At 43.7% G+C, this 25,151-nt stretch overlaps 1 protein-coding gene across 4 annotated transcripts in view; it reads right to left on the reverse strand.

The window, feature by feature from the left end:
* Positions 1-13,172: 13,172 nt before the first annotated feature.
* The window catches only part of KLHL22 (kelch like family member 22), a 28,850-nt gene continuing 16,871 nt past the window's right edge, over positions 13,173-25,151 (reverse strand). For all 4 annotated transcript variants that reach the window (XM_077293557.1, XM_077293549.1, XM_077293564.1 and 1 more), the window contains 2 exons: positions 20,730-20,963; positions 13,173-14,254 (listed from right to left, as the gene is read on the reverse strand). In XM_077293557.1, coding sequence (XP_077149672.1) covers positions 13,868-14,254; positions 20,730-20,963 — 621 coding nt within the window. In that variant the 3' untranslated portion in view covers positions 13,173-13,867. The remainder of the gene's footprint in view (positions 14,255-20,729; positions 20,964-25,151) is intronic.

A 25,151-nucleotide genomic window follows, 5' to 3' on the forward strand; every position in this document is an offset into this window, starting at 1 on the left:
AGATCCTCCGGGTACAGGCCGGCGGGCGCACTGCGCCCGCCATTTTTTTGCCGGAAGAAGATGGCAGCGCCCATCGGGAGCCACGAGGAGCACCGGGGGAGACAGGTGAGTATCGGGGGGCTATCGGGGACCCCATTTCTCTGTCCTCTGATGTGCAATCACATCGGAGGACAGAGAAATTAAAAGGGAGATCGCGGTTTTTGTTTTTTTTTGCGATCGCCGGTAAACGGTTAATTACCGGCGATCGCAACTCGGGGGTCGGTAAAAAACCCCCGAATCATGTTCTCTGGGGTCTCGGTTGCCGGTTGACCCCAGAGAAAATCCGACTCTGGGGGGCACTATTCACTTTTTCCACAGCGCCGTTAATTAACGGCGCTGTGGTTTAAGTACCCTTAGCGGCCGCCGTTAAAAGGCGTATCGGCAGTCGTTAAGGGGTTAAGGATGATTTTACATACAGACACACCCCACCCCCTCGCTTATCTGTACGGTCATTTCTGAACAGACTATAGCCCTGCAAGTTAACAGCCCAGTCATGGCTCTCATCCAGCCATGTTTCAGATATCTCCACCATGTCATATTTATGCTCCAACAACATTAATTCTAATTCGTCCATTTTGTTGGTGAGGCTTCTGGCATTAGTATACATGCACTTGATGTTCCTCTCTGTACCTCTATTCTTTCTAAAATTATTAACTGTTCTAACCCCACCCCCCATGCCACCGCCACCCCCAACTTCCTTATTTGTGCCCAGGTCTCTATCTGCCCTATCTTCCCCTCCTATAAATTGAATACCCTCCCCCCCAATCCCTAGTTTAAACACTCCTCCAACCTTCTAGCCATTTTCTCCCCCAGCACAGCTGCACCTTCCCCATTGAGGTGCAGCCCATCCCTAGCGTGGAGCCTGTAGCCCACTGAGAAGTCGGCCCAGTTCTGCAGGAACCCAAACCCCTCCTTCCTACACCAATTCTTGAGCCACTTATTAACCTCCCTAATCTCCCATTGCCTCTATGGCGTGGCACGTGGTACAGGCACGATTTCGGAAAATACCACGTTGGAGGTCCTTGCTTTCAGCTTGCAGCCTAATTCCCTGAAATCACCTTTATGGACCTTCCACCTACCTCTAACTTTGTCATTTGTGCCAATGTGCACCATGACCGCTGGGTCCTCACCAGCCCCTCCCAGTAATCTGTCAACCCGATCAGCGATGTGTCGGACTCGAGCGCCAGGTAGGCAGCACACCTTTCGACGATCCCTGTCTTTGTGACAGATTGCCCTATCTGCTCCCCTAATAGAGTCCCCCACTACCAGCACCTGTCTGGCCTGTACTGCTCTCCTATTTCCCTCCTTACTGTAGCAGTCATTCCTCCGGCTTTCAGAGGACATGCCTGGCTGCAGCAGTGCTACCTCTGTACTGGCACCCCCCTCATCTGCCAACTTAGCAAACTTATTGGGGTGTGCCAGATCAGGACTAGCCTCCCTGGCACTCTTCCCTCTACCCCGTTTTCTGAATGTCACCCAGCTAGCTACTTCACTGTCCTGCGGCTCCATCCTACCATCCTCCCCCTCATCTATCCCATTGAGCGTCTGCTCTGTGAGCAGAAGACTCCTCTCCATATTGTCTATGGATTTCAGTGTTGCCAGCTGCACATTTAGATCCAGAATCTGGGTTTCCAAATGCACAACGTGCTCACATCTCGCACAGCAGTATGCACTCTCGACCGGCTGATCAAGGACTGCATACATGTGGCAAGATGTGCACTGGATGGCATTAACAATAGTGCAGCACATTTCCTAATGGGGATTGCACCAGACAGAAGTGTTAAATAAAAATAAATACAAAGTATTAATAAAATACAGACAGCAATTCCTCCCTTGGAAACTCCCTGAATCCAATGTCACTGAATCACAAGTCACACACTTACCTACCGCCGTTCACACTTACGCTCAGGTCACACTCAGCTCGTTCACACTCGCTAAGCTGAAGATTTAAAGATTTATTTTATTCCCCTCAGCAACAATCCACCTTGCTGTTCAATGCTCTACCAAAAAGGACTTGAGTCCCAAACAGCTGCCCCTTATAACCCCTTAATTATGAGCCCCCACCCTAAGTTAACCCCTTGTGAATATAGCTACTCCCAATTCAGCAACTCACACCAATTCACACAGGTATTAAAGGTTTTCCAAATACCTCTTCACTGAATCACAAGTCACACTTACCGCCGTTCACACTTACACTCAGGTCACACTCAGCCTCAGCTCGTTCACACTCGCTAAGCTGAAGATTTTAAGATTTTTTTTTTCTTATTCCCCTCAGCAGTGTCGTAGCTGAAAACAGCTACGACAGCAGCAATCCACCTTGCTGTTCAATGCACTTCCAAAAAGGAAGTGACACAGGGCAGCACTTCTGGTTCATTTAAATAGACTCACTTCCTTCTCTTTTTTTTTTTTTCTTCCTTTTAACCCTCCGTCAGGGGCAACTGATCTGACAGGCGCAGCTCACTTAGTTTCACTTCTCTACTTTCAGTGGTTTGTCTGGGAAACACCCTCCTCCCAGTACCTTCCTAACTTTAAGGGTATGTGCACACGTTGCGGATTTCTTGCAGAAATTTCCTGAAGAAAACCGGAAATTTTCTGCAAGAAATCCGCATTTTTTTTTTTGCGTTTTTTTCGCGTTTTTTTCGCATTCTGCAAGCGTAATTAGCTTGCAGAATGCTAAAGTTTTCCAAGCGATCTGTAGCATCGCTTGGAAAACTGACTGACAAGTTGGTCACACTTGTCAAACATACTGTTTGACAAGTGTGACCAACTTTTTACTATAGATGCAGCTTATGCAGCATCTATAGTAAAAGATAGAATGTTTAAAAATAATAAAAAAATGCTTATACTCACCCAGACATCTCCTCACCGGCGTCCGTTCGTCTTCCTATAGCTGGTCTGTGCGCACAGGACCTAGCGTGACGTCACGGTAGCGGTCACATGACCGCTCACGACCAATCACAGGACAGTGACGTCATCGGCAGGTCCTTCGCCGCACATCAGCTACAGGAACCGAAGCGACAGCATGCAGTGGAGGCGGGAAGACATCGAGGGTGAGTATATCGCTATTTTTTATTTTAATTCTTATTTTTTGACCACTTATATGGTGCCCAGTGCGTGGAGGAGAGTCTCCTCTCCTCCACCCTGGGTACCAACCGCACATAATCTGCTTACTTCCCGCATGGTGTGCACAGCCCCGTGCGGGAAGTAAGCAGATCAATGGACCCCTAGGTGTGCGGAATCCCCTGCAATTCCGCATTTTAATGAACATGTTGCTTTTTTTTTCCGCGATGCGATTTTTTCGCGGAAAAAAAGGCTACATTTGCACAAAAAATGCGGAATACACTCAAAGGGAACCTGTCACCTGAATTTGGCGGGACCAGTTTTGGGTCATATGGGCGGGGTTTTCGTGTGTTTGATTCACTCTTTCCTTACCCGCTGGCTGCATGCTGGCCGCAATATTGGATTGAAGTTCATTCTCTGTCCTCCGGAGTACACGCCTGCGCAAGGCAAACCCCGCCCATATGACCCAAAACTGGTCCCGCCAAATTCAGGTGACAGGTTCCCTTTAAAATAATGGGAGGCATATGTAAGCGTTTTTTTCGCGTTTTTATCACGTTTTTATAGCGAAAAAACGCGAAAAAAACGCGAAAAATACTTAACGTGTGCACATGGCCTAAAGGCTGTGTGAAACCTGAGAAGCCTCTTGTGCTGCAGAGCTGCAGGAGATCAGATATCAGTGTTTTGGCTTCTCCGGCTCATTGCCCCTGAATGCGTCACACCTTTGACGGTTAGAATTTGCTGTTTTTATTCATCCCAATTGTTTTTTTAGCTTGTTTTATGAATAGCTAGTGCTAAATTTGTGGCTTTGTCATAGAAGGTTTTGTTAGAAATAAGATTGTGCTTCTCAGGCACATTGCGCCCGAACACATATTCTCCCTCTTGCTTCAGCTTTTCTTCTGAAATGGCAAGGAGAATATTTGACTTGTCCAATGCCTTTCATGTTGAGCGAGTGCAAAATATTCTTCTTGATGATGAGACAGACCCCTTACAGCTAGAAGATTTAGGGGAAGAAAGTGACATTGATACAGAAGATGATGTGGAAGAATGTCCAGATGTGTCTGATACAGGTCAAGATGGAGAGAGTGAGGAGGATGCTCAAGACATAGAAACATATTACTTTTCTGGTTATTAAACATTTTTTTTCCACCTGATATGTGTATTCTCATTTATTACATTCCTATTAAAGGTAACTGATCACTTTTAGAGCATTGAAATTAAAAAAAAAAGGAAAATATAGCCAATTTTCTAGCCTGTGCCGGACAGGCGCAATGCCCCTCAACTCGTTATGAAACATATTGCCCCTGACGGAGGGTTAATGGATCACCTGGTCGATCCTGCCTTTTACTGGCCGCTCAGCACTTTGTGCTACAATCAGGTGTATGTGCGCACCTGCATGTTATATGCAATCAATCACCTGGCTGATCCTGCCTTTGTAGTGGTCCAGCCTCAGCTGGTTAATAAATGCATTTGCGCTTTCATTCTATGCGCGCCGCTGTTAGCCACGTCCGGTGCGCGCTACTTAATCAACTATTCACCTGGTTGATCCTGCATCTGCCGTCCTGACGCAACACCTGCGCCGCATAACTATGCCAGAGCACGCACCCGGCAACCACTTCCGGTGCGCGCTGCTTTACTGTCCTCCAGGCGCGCATCCGGTCATCACTTCCGGTACGCGCCGCCTTTTTCGGTCCCCCTGCCCCTTAGTCCTGCACAAATGTTCCGAGTGCTGCCGCCAGGTATTGTGCGCATGCGCGTACCCACCATTTCCGGGTACCCGGCTGGGAAGGAGCTTGTAGCGCCGGGAATGTCCACGCCACGGACTCCAGGAGGCAGCGCAGCACTCACCCCCAACGTCCTGATGCTCCCCAATGCTCCTAACACCGCTCCATACCTTTCCTTTGTGCAGCCTCAGGTACCGCCAGGGAGGAGGGAGGGGGAGAACCTGCTTTCTATACTCGACAGGGAGGGCCCCAAACCTCCAAAGAGACTTACCCAGCCTGGGCACCGATGTGCCTTACGGGCTGCATGGCCACCTTTGGTCAACAGGGGGGCACCATAAAAGTGACCCCCGTGGACAGCAGGATTTTAATGTCAACAGGGGGGAAACGCTACCTGCGGCCCCTGAGGATAATCTTTACCCGGGCATTGCCTCACGGGTTATGGCCATGCTTCGCTCAGGGGGGCATGGATATACATGGTCCCCGAGGCGACTACCGGTACCTGGTGACGGAAGCAGCAGACCAGTGTCTGCCCAAATCCTTCCGACCCAGGCGTCCTCTTCTGTCATCAGAAGTCTTCTATTTTGAGGGTTCCCCGTCAAGGACAGGAAACTACCTTATGTGGAGAGAGGAGCCGCCCCTTTTATCTTGAAGGTTTCCTGTCCTTGAAGGGCGGATCCCCTCTCTCGTGGTGCTGTCATGTATGATGGAAAAAAAGTGTTATGGTCAGACAAATCCAAGTTTGAGGAGTTTGGATCACACACAAGAACATTCGTGAGTCGCAGAACAACTGAAAAGATGCTGGAAGAGTGCCTGACGCCAACTGTCGAGCATGGTTGAGGTAATGTGATGGTTTGGGTTTGCATTGGTGCTGGTAAAGTGGGAGATTTGTACAAGGGTAAAAGCGATTTTGATTAAGGCTATCACTCCATTTTGCAACGCCATGCCATACCCTGTGGACAGGGCCTGGCTGGAGCCAATTTCATCCTACAACAGGACAATGACCCAAAGCACACCACCAAATTATGCAAGAACTATTTAGGGAAGAAGCAGGCAACTGGTATTCTATCTGTAATGGAGTGGCCAACGCAGTCACCAGATCTCAACCCCATTGAGCTGTTGTGGGAGCAGCTTGACCGTATGGTACACAAAAAGTGCCCATCAAGCCAAACCAACTTGTGGGAGGGGCTTCTGGAAGCATGGGGTGAAATTTCTCCAGATTACCTCAGCAAATTGACTGCTAGAATGCCAAAGGTCTGCAATGCTGTAATGGCTGCAAAGGGAGCATTCTTTGACGAAAACAAAGGTTGAAGGAGAAAATTATTATTTCAAATAAAAATCTTTTTTTCGAACCTTGTCAATGTCTGGACTAGATTTTCAATTCATTTGGCAACTCATTTGATTAATAAAAGTATGAGTTTTCATGGAAAACACAAAATTGTCAGGGTGACCCTAAACATTTGAACGGTAGTGTACTGAAAAAAACAAAAAAAAAAACGTTCTGCAGACAGGTGCCAACTGCGGCTCCTGGGCTGCAGCATAATCACATGTTTAATGTGCAGTTAATAAATGTGGTTGAGGTTATTCTAAGGAGTATAAAATAAAAAACCTTTTTTAAAATGGTGCCCGTCGCGCCTGCGCAGTAGCAGCTATCGGTGTATATAGAGGTGATCTGATAGCTGCTACTGCGCCGACCTGACGCTGTGTGTAGGCTACTGTTCACAATCCTGCTGACAAGTTCCCTTTAAACCTAGAAGTGCCAAAAATACAGAGCACTAACAACACCTATGGAGAAGCTAATCAAGCGAATGATTCTGGGCAAGAGCCTATACTACAAGATTTTTTTTCTGCTGTAAAATCCTGCAACTCTCATTAGAAACTCTCAACAAACACATGGAAGGGCTTAGAGAGGACATTAGTTTCATCACACAAGACATGCAGGAAATAAACTGCAGAGTCAAGAAGTTAGAGGAAAGAGTGAGTTCTGTTGAAGACCAAATGCCGACTATACATAAAGATCTCAGGAGAGTTCTTCAGAATATCAATGCTCTTCTCATCAAGGCTGATGACCTAGAGAATAGGCTTTGGCAAAACAACATACGTTTAATTGGGGTTCCTGAAAAAGCTTAAGGTCATAATTCAGTAGATATTTTTGACTCTTGGCTGACTACAATGTTCGTCAAGGACACCATCTCAATTTTTTTTAAATTGAAAGAGCTCACAGAGTTCCTACACGTCCTTTGCCACCGAGGGCTTCACCGGGGCCTCATCAAATGACAATTTTAAAGATGGAGACCTTATCCTACGAAAGGCCAGGGACCACTCTTTAACTTACCATTGATTGAAGAAAAATATCCATTTACTCTGACTTATCAACAGAAGTTTAGAAGAGGACCAAGTTCTGGGATATACAAAGGAGGCTCCGTGAGAAGCAAATTTCCTATTCTATTATCTTCCCTGCTCGGCTCATGCACCCCTTCTGAGGAAGAGATTCTCGAAACGCACGTCTAGGGGGACACTGGAGCTACCTGGATCCTGGGTAATCACTCGCACCCTCTAGGTTGTATAAATGCATGTTTGTTTACGTTTCCATGCACTTGCTATTACTTTAATTACCTTGAGCTATGGTGTGCAAAGAAATCCTTTTTGTTTTTAAGATCCTCCTATGAATTGAAAAACTTTTTTCATTTTTTTTTCTTTTAATACTTTTTGTGTGGTTCATTCACTCATGTCCTTTCTTACCTCTAGTTATCTGCACCCTGCACTTTAACCTCCTCATTTAAGCATATTTGCTTTCATATATTTAGGGTTTATCAGTGCAGGCTGTTGTATTTTCTATACACAATTTTGGACATAATTTATCTGCTCAGTGTTGGCTTGTTGCCATTTTCTGTTGTTTGTTTGTATCTTCCTTTTTTAACCCCTTAGTGACAGAGCCAATTTGCAGCTTAATGACCAAGCTAATTTTTACAATTCTGACCACTGTCACTTTATGTGGTTATAACTCTGGATCGCTTTAATGGATCCCGCTGATTATGTCCTTAAATCAGACATATAGGTCACACAAAATACTTAATAAATAACATTTCCCACATGTCTACTTTACATCAGCACTATTTTGGAAACAAATTTGTTTTTTTTTGTGAGGAAGTTATAAGGGTTAAAAATTGAACAGCGATTTCTCATTTTTGCAACAAAATTTTTTTTTTTTAGGGACCACCTCACATTTACAGTCACTTTGAGGGGTGTACAAGACGGAAAATACTCAAAAGTGACACCATTCTAAAACCTGCACCCCTCAAGGTGCTCAAAACCACATTCAAGAAGTTTATTAACCCTGTACGTGCTTCACAGGAACTGAAGCAATGTGAAAGGTAAAAATTAACTTTTTTTTTTTTTTTTTAACAAACATTTTACTTCACAACCATTTTTTTTTTTATTTTCACAAGTGTAAAAAGAGAAAATGAACCACAAAAATTGTTGTGCAATTTTTCCTAAATATGCCGATACCCCATATGTGGGGGGAAACCACTGTTTGGGTGCACAGCAGAGCTCGGAAGAGAAGGAGTGCCGTTTGACTTTTTCAATGCAGAATTGGCTGGAATTGAGATCGGACGCCATGTTGCATTTGGAGAGCCCCTGATGTGCCTAAACACTGGAAACGCTCCACAAGTGACACCATTTTGGAAAGTAGGCCCCTTAAGGAACTTATCTAGATGTGTAGTGAGCACTTTGAACCCCCAAGTGCTTCACAGAAGTTTATAACGTAGAGCCGTGAATATAAAGTCCTATTTTTTCCCCAAAAATGATATTTTCGCCCCCAAATTTTTACTTTCACAAGGGTAACAGGAAAAATTAGACCCCCGTTGTTGTGCAATTTGTCCTGAGTACGCCGATACCCCATATTTGGGGGTAAACCACTGTTTGGGCGCATGGCAGAGCTCGGAAGGGAAAGAGCGCCGTTTGACTTTTTCAATGCAGAATTGGCTGGAATTGTGATCAGACGCCATGTCGCAGGTGGCCCTTATTTAACCCCTTAAGGACCAGGGGTATTTCTGTTTTTGCGTTTCCATTTTTTGCTTCCCTTTTCCCACGGCCATAACTTTTGTATTTTTCCTTCAATATGGCCATGTGAGGGCTTGTTTTTTGCGGGATGAATTGTACTTTTGATTGGCACCATTGATTTTACCAATCGTGTACTGGAAAATGGGAAAAAAATTCCAAATGCGGTGAAATTGCAAAGAAAGTGCTATTCCCCAATTGTGTTTTGGATTTTTTTTTACCATGTTCACTAAATGCTAAAACTGACCTGCCAGTATGATTCTCCAGGTCATTACGAGTTCACAGACACCAAACATGTCTAGGTTCTTTTTTAAGTGGTGAAAAAAAAAAATCTAAACTTTGTAAAAAAAAACAAACAAAAAAAAAAACGTTGCCATTTTCAGAGACCCATAGCGTCTCCTTTTTTCGGGTTTGGTGCCAGGTTATTTTTTGCGGGCCAATCTGATGTTTTTATTGATACCATTTTGGTGTGTTTACGATTTTTTGATCACCCGATATTGCAATGTTGCAGCGACAAAAAAAACGTAATTCTGGAGTTTCAATTTATTTTCTCGCTACACCATTTACCAATTGGATTAATACAGTACAGACCAAAAGTTTGGACACACCTTCTCATTTAAAGAATGTTCTGTATTTTCATGACTATGAAAATTGTACATTCACACTGAAGGCATCAAAACTATGAATTAACACATGTGGACATATATACTTAACAAAAAAGTGTGAAACAACTGAAATTATGTCTTATATTCTAGGTTCTTCAAAGTAGCCACCTTTTGCTTTGATAAGGTTCAAGAGGTAGTCAAAGAGAATGGTCTTCCAACAATCTCGAAGGAGTTCCCAGAGATGCTTAGCACTTGTTGGCCCTTTTGCCTTCACTCTGCGGTCCAGCTCACCAAAAACCATCTCGATTGGGTTCAGGTCTGGCATAGCACCCCATCACTCTCCTTCTTGGTCAAATAGCACTTACACAGCCTGGAGGTGTGTTTGGGGTCATTGTCCTGTTGAAAAATAAATGATGGTCCAACTAAACGCAAACTGGATGGAATAGCATGCCGCTGCAAGATGCTGTGGTAGCCATGCTGGTTCAGTATGCCTTCAATTTTGAATAAATCCCCAACAGTGTCACCAGCAAAGCACCCGCACACCATCACACCTCCTCCTCCATGCTTCACGTTGGGAACCAGGCATGTAGAGTCCATCTGTTCACCTTTTCTGCGTCGCACATAAACACGGTGGTTGGAACCAAAGATCTCAAGTTTGGACCCATCAGATCAAAGCACAGATTTCCACTGGTTTAATGTCCATTCCTTGTGTTCTTTAGCCCAAACAAGTCTCTTCTGCTTGTTGCCTGTCCTTAGCAGTAGTTTCCTAGCAGCTATTTTACCATGAAGGCCTGCTGCACAAAGTCTCCTCTTAACAGTTGTTGTAGAGATGTGTCTGCTGCTAGAACTCTTTGTGGCATTGACCTGGTCTCTAATCTGAGCTGCTGTTAACCTGCGATTTCTGAGGCTGGTGACTCGGATAAACTTATCCTCAGAAGCAGAGGTGACTCTTGGTCTTCCTTTCCTGGTGCGGTCCTCATGTGAGCCAGTTTCTTTGTAGCGCTTGATGGTTTTTGCCACTGCACTTGGGGACACTTTCAAAGTTTTCCCAATTTTTTCGGACTGACTGACCTTCATTTCTTAAAGTAATGATGGCCGCTCATTTTTCTTTACTTAGCTGCTTTTTTCTTGCCATAATACAAATTCTAACAGTCTATTCAGTAGGACTATCAGCTGTGTATCCACCAGACTTCTGCACAACACAGCTGATGGTCCCAACCCCATTTATAAGGCAAGAAATCCCACTTATTAAACCTGACAGGGCACACCTGTGAAGTGAACACCATTCCTGGTGACTACCTCTTGAAGCTCATCAAGAGAATGCCAAGAGTGTGCAAAGCAGTCATCAAAGCAAAAGGTGGCTACTTTGAAGAACCTAGAATATAAGACATATATTCAGTTGTTTCACACTTTTTTGTTAAGTATATAATTCCACGTGTTAATTCATAGTTTTGATGCCTTCAGTGTGAATGTATAATTTTCATAGTCCTGAAAATACAGAAAAATCTTTAAATGAGAAGGTGTGTCCAAACTTTTGGTCTGTACTGTATATTGATAGACCGGGCTATTCTGAACGCCGCAGTACCAAATATGTGTAGGCTTGATTTTTTTAATTGTTTTATTTTGAATGGGGCGAAAGTGGGGTGATTTGAACTTTTATATCTTTTATTGGTCCAAATAACTAAAGCAATTGTTACCATCCACCTCTCGTGTCTCCCCTTTTCCTCAGTTTGTAAGCTTGCGAGCAGGGCCCTCATTCCTACTGGTATCTGTTTTGAACTGTGATTTCTGTTATGATGTAATGTCTATTGTCTGTACAAGTCCCCTCTATAAGTTGTAAAGCGCTGCGGAATATGTTGGCGCTATATAAATAAAAATTATTATTATTATTTTTTAAAATTTTTAAAAACTTTTTTATTTTTTTACTCCATGGGAGACTAGAAGTTGCCATAACCCGATCACCTCTGCTACATATATGCAAACTGATCATTGCCTGTATGTAGCAGAATTACTCCCCTGCCACCACTGTGCAATAGCAATCCGGCAGTGACAACCATAGAGATCTGCAGACCTCTGGTTGTCATGCCAACCCTTTCGTGACCTGTGCTCACATGACGTGGGTCATCGATGGGCAGATTTCTGCCGCTCTTGCTGGAAGAGTGTGTTATATGCCGCTAAGTTTGAGAGCGGCATTTAATGGGTTAACATCCGCGGGAGGATCGCGATTCCTCCCGCAGCTGTTAGGGGCACATGACAACTGATCAGATCAACTGACATGTGCCAGAAAAGGTACAGGCTCATCGCCGAAGCCAGCACCAAACAGGGGGAGGCGTCCAATGACGGATAGATTCGTCATTGGACGTTAAGGGTGAGGCCAGGACATGTTGTACATGCATTTCTCCTTGAAAGCCTGAGAAATATGGTTCGTTCGAGACATTGTTCAGAACAGCGTACTGGAGAGGGTAAAACTTATAAAGAAGTTCAGACAATGATAGGCTGTTCCACTAAAGAGCACTTTTTTATGCATTTGATTAATGTGCCACTAATTTATGATTACATGCCATGATGTTTCGTCTAATATACCATGATAGCATATGTTGAAGCACTTATCTACTAGGACCTAAAGTAGTCCTTGGTTTATACTGTATTTTTTCAATTTCTATACATACGGTATTTTTTTTTTTAAAGTACGAGATATCCTTTTGTTAGGTTTTTCATCTTTCTAGCAGTATATAAAAAAAACTATGTTATAACATCATAGGAATACCTTTTCAGCATCAGGACCCGGCTACTCATGTCTCCCCTCCTTTTCTTCTCTTGCCTTCTGCTGTCTAGTTTATCTGATGAGCAGGTTTTGCCCTTTAGTGATGAGCGAGTGTACTCGTTACTCGGGTTTTCCCGAGCACGCTCGGGTGACCTCCGAATATTTATGACTGCTCGGAGATTTAGTTTTCATCGCGGCAGCTGAATGATTTACAGCTACTAGCCAGGCTGAGTACATGTGGGGATTCCCTAGCAACCAGGCAGCCCCCACATGTACTCAGCCTGGCTAATAGCTGTAAATCATTCAGCTGCCGCGATGAAAACTAAATCACCGAGCAGTCATAAATACTCGGGAGGTCACCCGAGCAAAGAGTACACTCGCTCATCACTAGTGCTGTTCCCTAAACATCTTTAGGTTTATCACAAGGACTTTTTAGGGCTACTTAGGTACAGCCACTGTGGAGCGGGGGCGCCACTTCTCGTTAACAAGTAGTGTGCCAACCTCTGCTGTTAGGCAGGATTAAGGATAGGGGAGACCTAGGACCTAAATAGGGTTTAGATTTGTATTTGTGAGTTGCAGAGAAGAAAGCAACGTACAACACAGAATCCGGGAAGTTGTAGTATTCAGAAGGGCGCATGCAACTTCCGGACTGCACCATGAATGGAAATTGAGCTGGTTTGCTCAATTGCTGGACGTGCGTGTTATATGCCGCTGTTTGAGTTTGCGTATATGTCAACCATATAGAGTCAACCAGTACAATAGGATAAAAAAAATCAGAAATGTTCAACATGCCATGCACACATTTTTCTTTTGGCCGCTAGAAACCACCTTGTAAATAATACATATTAAAAAAGGCATATACATGAGTTTACGGCTTTTTATAAAGTACACAGATCAGTCATTGCAGAAAATATTTCAAGTAACTGGTCTTAACCTGCCTAGAAGACAGAAAATAATGTTTATTATTAAAGGCTTTAAGCACCAACATTAGTCAAGTCTGCCTCGGTGGGTTATGCAAGGATGGCGACTAGTTTGCTAAACATAAAAGCAAAATCAATGAAGTATGCGCCTGCAATGTGCTACAAAGAAAAGCCATGTGCTTAAAACTTAAAAAAAGGACAAAAAAATAAACAAAAAAAATCTCTAAATCATCTCTATATAAATCAATAGTCTAGATGCGTAGGATCAACGTGTAACATGATGTGTCTAAGTGCAGATATATTTTACTATCTTAGACTCTGAGGAACAGAACAGTGATTTAAATCGCATCTCCAGGAAACATTTGGCATTATGTTGTACTTTGTGCAAAAGCATTCTTAACCAAAAGCTGGGAAAATAAGATTATATGGCAGGAAAGTACTGGGAACAGAATGAGTGAACACACTACTCCATGCAGGGGACAATCAGAGGACATATTTGTGGGAAGATGGCACTGTACAGGTTAGGCGAAAAAGAGATAAGCAAATATTTTGCTTATCTCTTTGGGCAGTAATGCAAAGAGAATAAAAACTGTGGAGTCAAGGATAAAAAAAGAAAATCGTCAAACTATAAGGGAGAGGGTGACCATTTCAGAAAAACTCAAAGGCAAACAATGCTGTTTTGACATGCTCAGAACAGAGTCAATCGTCTCCAGAAGTATCCAAGTCATCCCAGTCGGAAACACTGATCCCATCAGATATATGGTCACCTGAGTGCTGCTCTCTCTCCATGTAATTCACGTACAACTCTTGTGTCCAGGCATCTGCATCAATGAGTATAGATCTGGGGAGAGTCAGAGCACAGGCTGCCATGCCCGAAACATCGTCCTCCAAGTGAGGTCCTTCGTTCCATAAGTCTTTTTCTGCATCATAAGTATGGACGTAATCCATGCGATTTCCACGGTTGTGCGACCTTCCTCCTAGAACATAAATTTTATTCTCAAGAACAGCGATTCCAGGCTCCCCATGACCTGCTGGAAGGGGGGTCACCAATGACCAATCGTCAGTCTTTGGACAGTAACAGGCCACCTAAAAACAATGGAAAAGAAACATTCATGTAGAAAAAGTCAAAACATTTTGGCACAAGGCTACGCTAAAATTTTGCAACTTTTACACTATTTTCACCCAGCTAAGAAAACGTGGGGGGACCTAGGCCAGACAAGGCATGGCATGCCCCACTCACTTTATTCATGATGAGCGGGATCAATCGTTGCGACCATTAAAGTACCTGGGGGAGGGGCAGAGGAGGCGGTTGCTATGGGCCCCTAGCTCAGAGGGGCCCATCCGGAGCTACAACTACGCTTGACTGTATGCAGCACGCTGACATAGATGAGCTCTGCAGTAGTGCTGGGAGACATGATCTCCCTGCACTACTACTCTCCAACCTGTAGACCGCAGGTTACTTTATGCCTGCAGTCTATACAATGGCAGGATGATGCACTGGTGTCGGCACTATGATGTCAGCGGGTTGGTCTGCAAGGCCCTTGTCAGGATCCTGGATTAGGCGAGTATTATATTTAGGGCGGTATCACAATAAATATGCATATTGTAGAGGTTTGTACTCACTCCGCTGCGGTTGAGGTAGCAGGAAGCAGTATTGCTGAAATGTCCAGGCAAGTTTATTCAAAGTTCATAAACCGCTCAGGATGGCAAAACAAAACAAAGCCTTTACCGGCACAAAGTGAAAACAAAGTAAAAAGTCCATACAACATACAGCGGGTCCGCCAGCTCAGGATAGTATCTGTGTTAGTCTATGCTAAGGCCTAAAGAACCACAGGAGATTCACACATCTCTCCAGCTCCAGACACTGAATCAAGACACTCGGCCTCCATTTTATATGCCAAAACACGCCCCTGGGGTTGGGATATGTGAGCAGTCATTCCCACCCATCTCTTATGACTGCTCGTAAAACCCGGCCCTGGAATGGCCTGACAACTCTCTCAGCACTATATGTGCTGGAGCATGCTTCCAAGCGCTCATCACCGCAGCCAATAGCTGCGATGACACATATCTCCCCTCAAGGACTCGTCCGGCAGTCATCTTACATAATGCTTTTTTTTACGCATTGAATCGAATCACTGCATGTCAGTTTACGCAGGGTAATCAAACAAATCTGAAAGCTCAGTGGCCATGTGATTTCTATAACTGCCATCCACTTTGATGGAAATTTAAGACGCTGCATTTTTTGCCCCGTGACAATATGCAGCGTCAAATGCTCATCATGGGAACTTAAAGGGGTTTTCCTACAAACAAAAGTTAATTTTAAATCAATAGATCTTGGAATAATAATAATAATTTCCACAATTGGATGTGTTTAAATAAAATGTCCCTGTGCTGAGATAATCTTATACATGTGCCCCTGCTGTGTAATGGCCATGTCTGACCGTACAGGGACATGGTCTGATCACACCACAGCTCCTGGGCAGGGGGAGCAGCAAAAGTATACAGATAGCACAGCACAAGATTGTAGATTATTCTTTCTTTGAGGTAAAACATTGCTTAAAACAGGCATTAAAATGTTTTACCTCACAGAAAGAATCAGCAGTGATCCCATCTTGTAATGTCTGTATATTATTTTGCTTCCTCCCCTGCCCAGGAGCTGTGGTATGATCCATGTCCCTGTACGGTGAGACACGGCCATTACACAGTACACAGCAGGGACACACGTATTAAGATTATCTCAGCACAGGAACATTTTATTTAAACACATCCAATTGTGGAAATTATTATTCCAAGATCTATTGATTAAAATGTACTTTTGTTTGTTGTCCACTATTGTATTGATGGCCTATCATCAGTATGGTCATTAATTTCTGATTAATAAATTAAGGACTGGCATTTTTATTTGCTTGTGTGTTTCAGAGCAGGACACTTACACACCGCAAATACAGAAGATCCATGTCATATAACACTCCGGTCTCATTTCTCTGGGGTCGGTATCTGACCCCATCTCCTATGCTTGTGGCTACCTCAGTTGTGAAAAGTGCACACCCCTTGTCATGCACAATGCACAGCTGTGGGGTCTGGGAAGGGGTGGGGGAAATCGTCTGACACCATTTTATTGCAACCCAATATCCCTACGGTGTTCAGCAATGACAAAAGGTCAAGGCACCGGAGCAGTGGCAACAGTACCAAGGCAGCAGCAGTGACAGTAGGTATGGGCACCAGGGAAGAGCAAGTCTGGCAACCTGACATTGTATTACTAATACCTGGCTACTGACATGTTCTCACCTTTGGTAGACATCACCGCCACAGCTCTGCTGTCACCATTCTACAACGCAATGGTGGCGACATCTTCCGCTGGTGAGAAAATGGCAGCAGCTGGGCATAAATAGTACAAAAGGAGGATGCCCAACGTATTGTCACCGACATTGCTTTCATATCATCAGGCTGCTCTGCTCTGAATACCGACTGAGCTCTGCTATGTTAGCTGCCTCTATGAAGCGCAGGAGACAAGATGACCTTGTCACCAGCTAATGTGCTATGCAAGTTCAATTGGGTTTACAGTGCTCTGAAGCCAGTGACAAAGACCTCACTTCTACAGCACTTTGTAAAGGCGGTTGGCATAGCAGAGCTCAGTCAGTGTTCAGGGCGCACCAGCCAGATGATTTGATGCCTGGGTCCTAGCAGATTCACATCAACTCTGCTGTTCAAGCAGGTGGATGAATGTGCCTGTAATTGGGGTTAATATACCAGCCCTGGTAACGGTATGTGTTCACGGGCCAGTTTACATCCGGATTAGCTGCGGATTGAACGCTGCATACAACTGCAGCGTGCAACCCGCAGTGTCCAGATGTTACAGCATAGTGGAGGAGATTTTATGAAATCCCGTGTCCACTATGCGTGCGAACACACATCCGGCGACCCTGCGTTTACGGACATGCGGCACGTCTTTTTAGAACGCAGCATGTCTGTTTACCCTGCAGCAACGCTCCGTCACCGCAAGTTAAATCACAGGGCCCTATGCATAGGGTGCGGATCAATGAACACATCCGGAATCACACGTTCAGAAGGGGGTTTTCCGCTCCGCCCAAAGCGCCATAAATCCGGACAGTGGACACGCACCCTTACAGAGAAAAATCAGAAATATAAAAACCTATTTAAATGTTGTAATCCCCCATCCCCCAAGGTCTTTTATGATTCTTTGTAAGGCAAAATCTGTAAAATAAGTGGAATAAAAAGCAGGATAAAAGAGAAACTGCCAGTCCAAATAGTTGTTTCTAGCCCCACCTTTCACCCCGCTGCCCTCCCCCTCCAAAATAAAGTTCTTAAATATAGTTTCTACAGAAAGAGGAACACAGTTTAAAATGTATTAGTGGTTCTTTGCCATCCCCCCCCCCCCCAAAAAAAAAGTAAGACATACATTTCCTTTTATGTTCAATACATTTTCCCTTTATATCAGCAGACAAATACGGTGAATAAAAACTACAAAGATTTAGGTCCCACGTATCACAAAAAAGAAGAACAACAGAGACAAGTTATTTCAGTGTCAGATTGAGAAATCATTTTACAGCCCTTAAAGGTGCATGTACAAAAAAATCCCAGATCATGAAAGGGAAAAAAATGGTCCAGTCTCTCACCGGTTAAAGTTTGCCATATTCCGCAACAGTATTTGCAGAGTGTCAGGGCTCATTACTCTGCTAAAACAGATTGTTAGGAAATACTATAGCCAAAAAGTGTTCTTGGCCTGCAACTCTATTTAGGAATGCAGAACATGACAAAGTAACAAACTTGAAGAGCAGGCCTCAGGAAAACACTGCCCACGGCATCATTGCGGCTCTGCCAGCTTGTCCTGACACCCTTCTATTACAGCCAGCATTCACTTTTCAGCTACCTTTGCCACAGATGCTCTTTTGTCAGATCAGACCAGACAGGTTCGCCTTCGCTCCCCCTGAACATCAATAAGCCTTTGCCCCCTGTGAGCCTGTATCTGGTTCATCGGATGGACTTCTTTACTTTGGACCACATTTGGTAAATACTAAGCACTATGTACTTAGAACAGCCCACCAGACCTATCTTTGTAGAGATGCTCTGACCCAGAGTTTTGTCAATCACAAGTTAACCTTTCTTAAAACCGAAATCCTTACACTTGCCCAGTTTTCCTGCTTCTAAAGGTACCTTCACACTAAACGATATCGCTAGCGATCCGTGACGTTGCAGCGTCCTGGCTAGCGATATCGTTTAGTTTGACACGCAGCAGCGATCAGGATCCTGCTGTGATGTCGCTGGTCGTTGAACAAAGTTCAGAACTTTATTTGGTCGTCAGACCGGCGTTTATCGTCGTGTTTGACACCAAAAGCAACGATACCAGCGATGTTTTACACTGGTAACCAGGGTAAACATCGGGTTACTAAGCGCAGGGCCGCGCTTAGTAACCCGATGTTTACCCTGGTTACCAGCGTAAAATGTAAAAAAAACAAACAGCACATACTTACATTCGCGTCCCCCGGCGTCCGCTTCCCACACTGACGTCACCGCTCTGCTGTTAGGGCCGGCGCTCAGTCAGTGCCGGAAGCGGACGCCGGGGGACGCGAATGTAAGTATGTGCTGTTTGTTTTTTTTTACATTTTACGCTGGTAACCAGGGTAAACATCGGGTTACTAAGCGCGGCCCTGCGCTTAGTGACCCGATGTTTACCCTGGTTACCCAGGGACCTCGGCATCATTGGTTGCTGGAGAGCTGTCTGTGTGACAGCTCTCCAGCGACCAAACAGCGATGCTGCAGCGATCGGCATCGTTGTCGCTATCGCTGCAGCGTCGCTTAATGTGAAGGTACCTTAAGGCTACTTTCACACATCAGGTTTTTTGCATCAGGCACAATCCGGCGAATGTTGGAAATAACGGATTCGGCGTAGATTATGAAAAACTGATGCGACGGATCCGTTTTTTCGATGGATCCGACTAACATATCCAGATAATTGGATAAAAAAAAATTTGAAGCATGCTCCGTTTAAAAAAAAACGGAATCTGGCACCGGAATCAGTCATTTTCTTTATCCGGCACCTTCCGGCTCCCATAGGCTTCCATTTAAGCAAACAGCCGGAAGCGCCGGCATTTCCGGCTTTTTCGCCGGAGACAAAAAACTTATGGACGTTTTTTCCAGAAACAGGAAACGGCAGATTTGCGAAAACCGAACGAAAAGCAAAGTCATCCGGCGCAATCCGGCACTAATACAAGTCCAAGGGGAAAAAAACGGATCCAGCGGCAACATTCTCCGGATCCGTTTTTTTTTTTTTTTATTTAGCCGGATTGAGCCTGACAGCGAAAACCTGATGTGTGAAAGTAGCCTAAGAGATCAACTTTTGGAGCTGATTATTCACATCACCCTTTGATACTTTTAAAATGAACCTGTCAGCAAGATTTTGCTATGTAAACTACAGACACTGTCAGGTTGCTGCTGTTAAACTGATTAAAATGATACCTGGGGTGAAGAAATCAGTCTTGTGCTTCCTGTGTAATAAGTGTTAGAAGTTTTCAGTTAAAGATATGCCCGTGCTCCATGGTGGAACTGTAGGCAGAGTCTTATCTTCCTGCTCTAAGCCAGAGAAACCAAACGAAAGAGCTGCCCATAGCCCGACCATCGTCAGAGTGCTGCGGGGTCAAGCTGTCAGATGTCAGCGTGACCCCGATGCTGTGACTGTGACCCGCGGTAAAAAGCTTACCACAGGTCACAGACTTCAGGCTGACGAGAGACTACTACTCCCATTAGCCGACGTTTGCCGTAGTTGAACAGTGATAGCAGGTGCCGTTGATGAGAGTAAACTTTAATAATAATGATAAAAAAAAAATAAAAAATTTAAAATTACATATTCATATAAAAAACACATTATACTCACTTAACACCAAATCCCCGATGCCCATGTCTTCTGTAAACAATCAAAAATAATAAACAACTGTACACTCTTCTGTCCGCTGTAGTCCATGTAATCCAGAGTATCACACAGCGATCTCACTTACATAACAGTCACATCGGGAGACTGCTCTATCCGGCTACACACTGACAGGAGCGTCATTGCTCCTGCAGTGTACAGCACTGAGCTGCCGTGAGAGAGGTCACACAAGTTCATCAGCTGATGAGCTCTGGTTCTCTCACTTACGGCACCAACACTGCCTGAGAACTTTCTCACGCAGCAGTGGTCACATGAATGAACTCCGGGGAACTTTCTCACCACAGCTCAGCATTACACGCTGCAGAAGCGATTACATACTCCTGTCAGTGTGTAGCCGGCTTTCCTGGAGAGCAGTCCTTTAGCAAAGACACACAACCCTGGAGGATCTGCACACCTCCACACACAGACGATGTGTGAGACAAACAGGCCTCATTTTACAATGTGAACCACACAAGTGGTTAGATTGTAAGTGTCACTGAAGACAGAGGCCAAGGTTAGTGATTCTCTGCACGCTGTTATAAAATACATTGGCTTTATACTAAATATCATTAATAAAGCATTAATAAATCATTTAACTATGAATGTTGTAAGGAGGGAGGGGACGCTCAAATTTACCTCCAAGATATCTTGCCGAAAGCCCTCATTGTCATTACTTCCTCCAATGACATACAGTTTATCCAGAAGTGCCACCATGCCATGCCATGCCCGTCGTACTGGCCCATGAGCAACACGTGTCCATTGATCTCTTTCTGGGACATAACAGCAGGTTTCTTTTAAATATGCGTTTTCCCTTCTTCCACAAGCAATGTACATCTTCTCATCCAAGGCACAGCCGGCATGTGCGTGCACCTGCAGTCAGAAGAAGCAAATGTGTGTGTAAAAACCCCATAGAATTGTGTTGTAATAAAAGATATGAGTCTTATCGATCACTTTCTCACCGATGATGAATAGACAATTCTACTGCGGTAAAAATAATCCAAATAACAAACTAACAACAAAATCAATAAATATTTGAAGGAGCGGTGGAGTTTCATTTAACAATGTTCTTTCTTTCTTTAAGTGACCCTATCGCTGCCGTTTTTTTTTTTAACATTTTACATCTCTGGGAGTGAGGAGAATTTTCACATTTTTGACGTGCACATATAAAACCTAATACTCAATAAGAAATGGAGTAAAAACGTCCAAAGCAACATATTTAAAAATACAAAACTTATTAATTTACTCGTACAAAAAAAATCACAAGTCTACATATACGTGCTGTATACACTATATACAAATCAGAAGGTAAAAAGGAGGAGACATGACTGTAGCCGAGTCAGGAAGGGGATAGCAGAATACATCCCCAAAATATAAGCATTGAACAAATATATGGATTACCATGGGTCACAGCCCCTCAAGGACACAAGTCACAATGAGTCAGTGTAATATAACCAGACAAATAACACCCCAAAATCACAATAATCCATGCTTACCCATTTCAATAATCAGGGGAGTATCCCCACCTCACCTGCCGGCCCCGGACACGCGTTTTAGCTTTTTCAACAGGGGTTAATCCTTATGCCAGTCTCTTGTGCTTATATACATATACAACCGGAAGTAGCGCCGACAAACGGCGCATGCGTGCCAGCACCCGGAGCACGTCACCACCAGAGCCGTCATAGCAGAGCGCGCATGTGGGCGGACTGCGCACTCTGCCCATAATGATAGCTATGATGGAAAAGAAGAGCCCTCAGGGTGACAAGCACGCATGCGCTGTCGGCGGCCATTTTAAAGAAGACCAAGAACACGGCCATATCTGCAGAGATGATGGGATTGAATCACTATTAAACCCACAACCCCCCACTAAAAGGGGAAGTGCAACATATATAAGGTGATCAGCATCGTGTTTACAATGGATGACAAGTGACGTATATCATATATTTAGATAAAATTGATGTGACATATATAACAATAAAGTGACAAGTGCAAAAGTGACAATTGATAATTATCCATATATTATATATAGAAAAAAAAAAATAAGTAAAAAAGAAAAAGTAATAATACACATGATTATGAAAATCTTCATATTCATTAAAGCTTCCATGTGTAGGGAGGGTGAGTCCATCATACCCCATATGGCATCTGTGATTGTAGTCATTTAGAGAATAACTAAAAAACGCGCAAAAGGAGACAATTAATATATAATTAAAATAAAAGAATGGAGGATAGACTCAAATAGAGAGAGAAAAGAGACGGAGATATCATATATCAAATTCTAAACCGCATGCATCAGACGAAAGAATGGTGGAAATATATTATAAAAAGGGGGTAATTCACAGGAAAGGGGCAAAGCTCAGCTTTTCGTTGAGTGCCTTGAGAGCAAGGGTATCAAGGATGACAATCCATTTACATTCACATTGTGCCAATGTTTTGGCCATATTGCCACCCCTGATCCCTCCATGAACCCTGTCTATACCTCTCACCTTCAAGCCACAGGGGTCGGATCCATGATGCATCCGAAAGGGTCTTAGTAAAGTCTTCAGACTCCACTACTTCTTTAGCAGCCAAGATATCTCGTACATGTTCGCGTGTCCGAACCTTCAATTCTCTAGTCGTGAGACCAATATAAATCAGGGATCAAGGACATGTGGCATAATATACCACAAATGTTGTACTACATGAGATAAATTCCCGTATGTTAAATTCCCTGCTCCCATCAGATGTCCTAAAGGTCCCACTCCTCAGAATGTTCGGGCACACGACACACGAGCCACAAGGAAAGCATCCCTGTCTAGGGCTGACCACATCAAAAAAATCTTTATTTTTAGCTATGTAGTGGCTTCTCACTAAATTATCTCTTAGATTCTTTCCCCTGCGTTGTACCATCAAGGGGAACTCTGTCAAGTGTGAAGCCAAGACACCATCAGTCTGCAAAATGAGTCTGGTTATATTACACTGACTCATTGTGAGGGCTGTGACCCATGGTAATCCATATATTTGTTCAATGCTTATATTTTGGGGATGTATTCTGTTATCCCCTTCCTGACTCGGCTACAGTCATGTCTCCTCCTTTTTACCTTCTGATTTGTATGTAGTGTATACAGCACGTACAGTATATGTAGACTTATGATTTTTTGTAAGAGTAAATTAATACATTTTGTATTTTTAAATATGTTGCTTTGGACGTTTTTACTCCATTTGTTAGTGAGTATATCTATTCGGAGTTGTCTTGGTGATTTTGCATCCGTGGGGTGCTTCGGGAGGGCTATTTCCATTTTCTCTCAGCCACAGTGTATGTTGGTGCTTGATGATTATGTGAATACGGTACATATAAAACCTAAGTTGCAAAAAAAAAAAAAAAAAAGTTATGTTCAACCTCCGTAATTATAGATCGTCTAAAAGTAGACACCGTGCGCATTGTCATAATGCCATTCAGCATTTAATACATGCAGGCAAAATGTACATTATTGGCTAAAATAGTGACTCAAACAGAATATTCAGATACACCACTCCTCCTGAAAATCTTTATACAATCATCAGAACTGAGGGGGTAGAAAAACAGATGCTAAGTCTGTATTTTCGTGACACGTAGTTTGAAATTCACAGACAAATTTAGCCGAATTTTCTGTTTTTAAACTTTTACTGGCTCCCCCTTAAAACAGATATTCGTTCTACACAAAGGATTTAATAACTACCATTTGAGCGATAGAGACTGCTTCTTTCAATATATTACACACCTGACACCTGTAGGAAAATAAGTGCCAGTCCACGCGAATTGTTTTAGATGTAAAGCAAAAGTCGCACACATCTCCATACTGAATGATCATGCTCAAAAAATACACACATTTTGGTCAGAGGATTACTGTTCTTGCATGAACACCGATGTGTTTCCCAGGATGTTATTTCCTACAGTACATTTACTAGATGTTGTGTATGAGGCGATACTTGGACCATAGTAAAAACATTTTTTTTTTAAAGATTTATACTTTCTGCATAAAACTGAAAACTGATCATCATTAGTGATGAGCGAATATACTCGTTACTCGAGATTTCCCGAGCACGCTCAGGGGTCCTCCGAGTATTTTTTAGTGCTCGGAGATTTAGTTTTTATTACCGCAGCTGAATGATTTACATCTGTTAGCCAGCATAAGTACATGTGGGGGTTGCCTGGTTGCTAGGGAATCCCCACATGTAATCAAGCTGGCTAACAGATGTAAATCATTCAGCTGCGGCAAGAAAAACTAAATCTCCGAGCACTAAAAATACTCGGAGGACCCCTGAGCGTGCTGGGGAAATCTCGAGTAACGAGTATATTCGCTCATCACTAATTATCATGGCTTGGAAGTCAATTGACTCACGAAGTAATAAAGGGAACCTGACAGCAGATACATGCTACACGATCAACATGTACAAGGCACTGAATGTGAGATCGCAGCCATGTATGTTTGCCTTTGAAATGCATGGGGGGGGGAGGGGAGGGGCATTTCAGAGAAAAACATACTTCTATAGCTACCTTGGACAGGCTAGTCCCTTGCGACTTCTTCCCGTCTGCTACCAGTGACGGACAGGTCTCTCCCTATGTACGCATGCAGGGAGAGACTTGTAACTTAAGGGCAGCGAGTGGGGAGAAGCCTCTGGGACCCACTTTTCCGACTAGTGTGACTTGGTCCACGGTGGCCATTATAAAGGGACTTGCATAAAAGATTTTATCCTTTTAATATATTGCAGCCATCATATTATATAGCACTGTGTACTTACTATTGCTCATTTTGCCTTTCTATCCAGTTAATTCTTCTCTTTTCTCTGTTCGATGTAGAAACAGGAAGTCTCTTGTCCCTGCATCTATCATTCCCCTCTTCAACTCCTGACCCAGCTGCTCCCTCCTCCCCCTGCCAGGGACTTTTGCAGTGACTCATGACTTGTGCAGAGAAAATTGACCTCCTGCTTCTACATAGAGCTTAGAAGGATTCATCTAGTCAGTTTTTAATAATTGAATGTATAGACCTAATGGAAAAGAAGAATTACCGTAGCTGGGGAGGAAGGCAAAATAAGCAATTG

Source organism: Ranitomeya variabilis, chromosome 1, assembly GCF_051348905.1.
Source record: "Ranitomeya variabilis isolate aRanVar5 chromosome 1, aRanVar5.hap1, whole genome shotgun sequence".
Classification (NCBI taxonomy): domain Eukaryota; kingdom Metazoa; phylum Chordata; class Amphibia; order Anura; family Dendrobatidae; genus Ranitomeya; species Ranitomeya variabilis.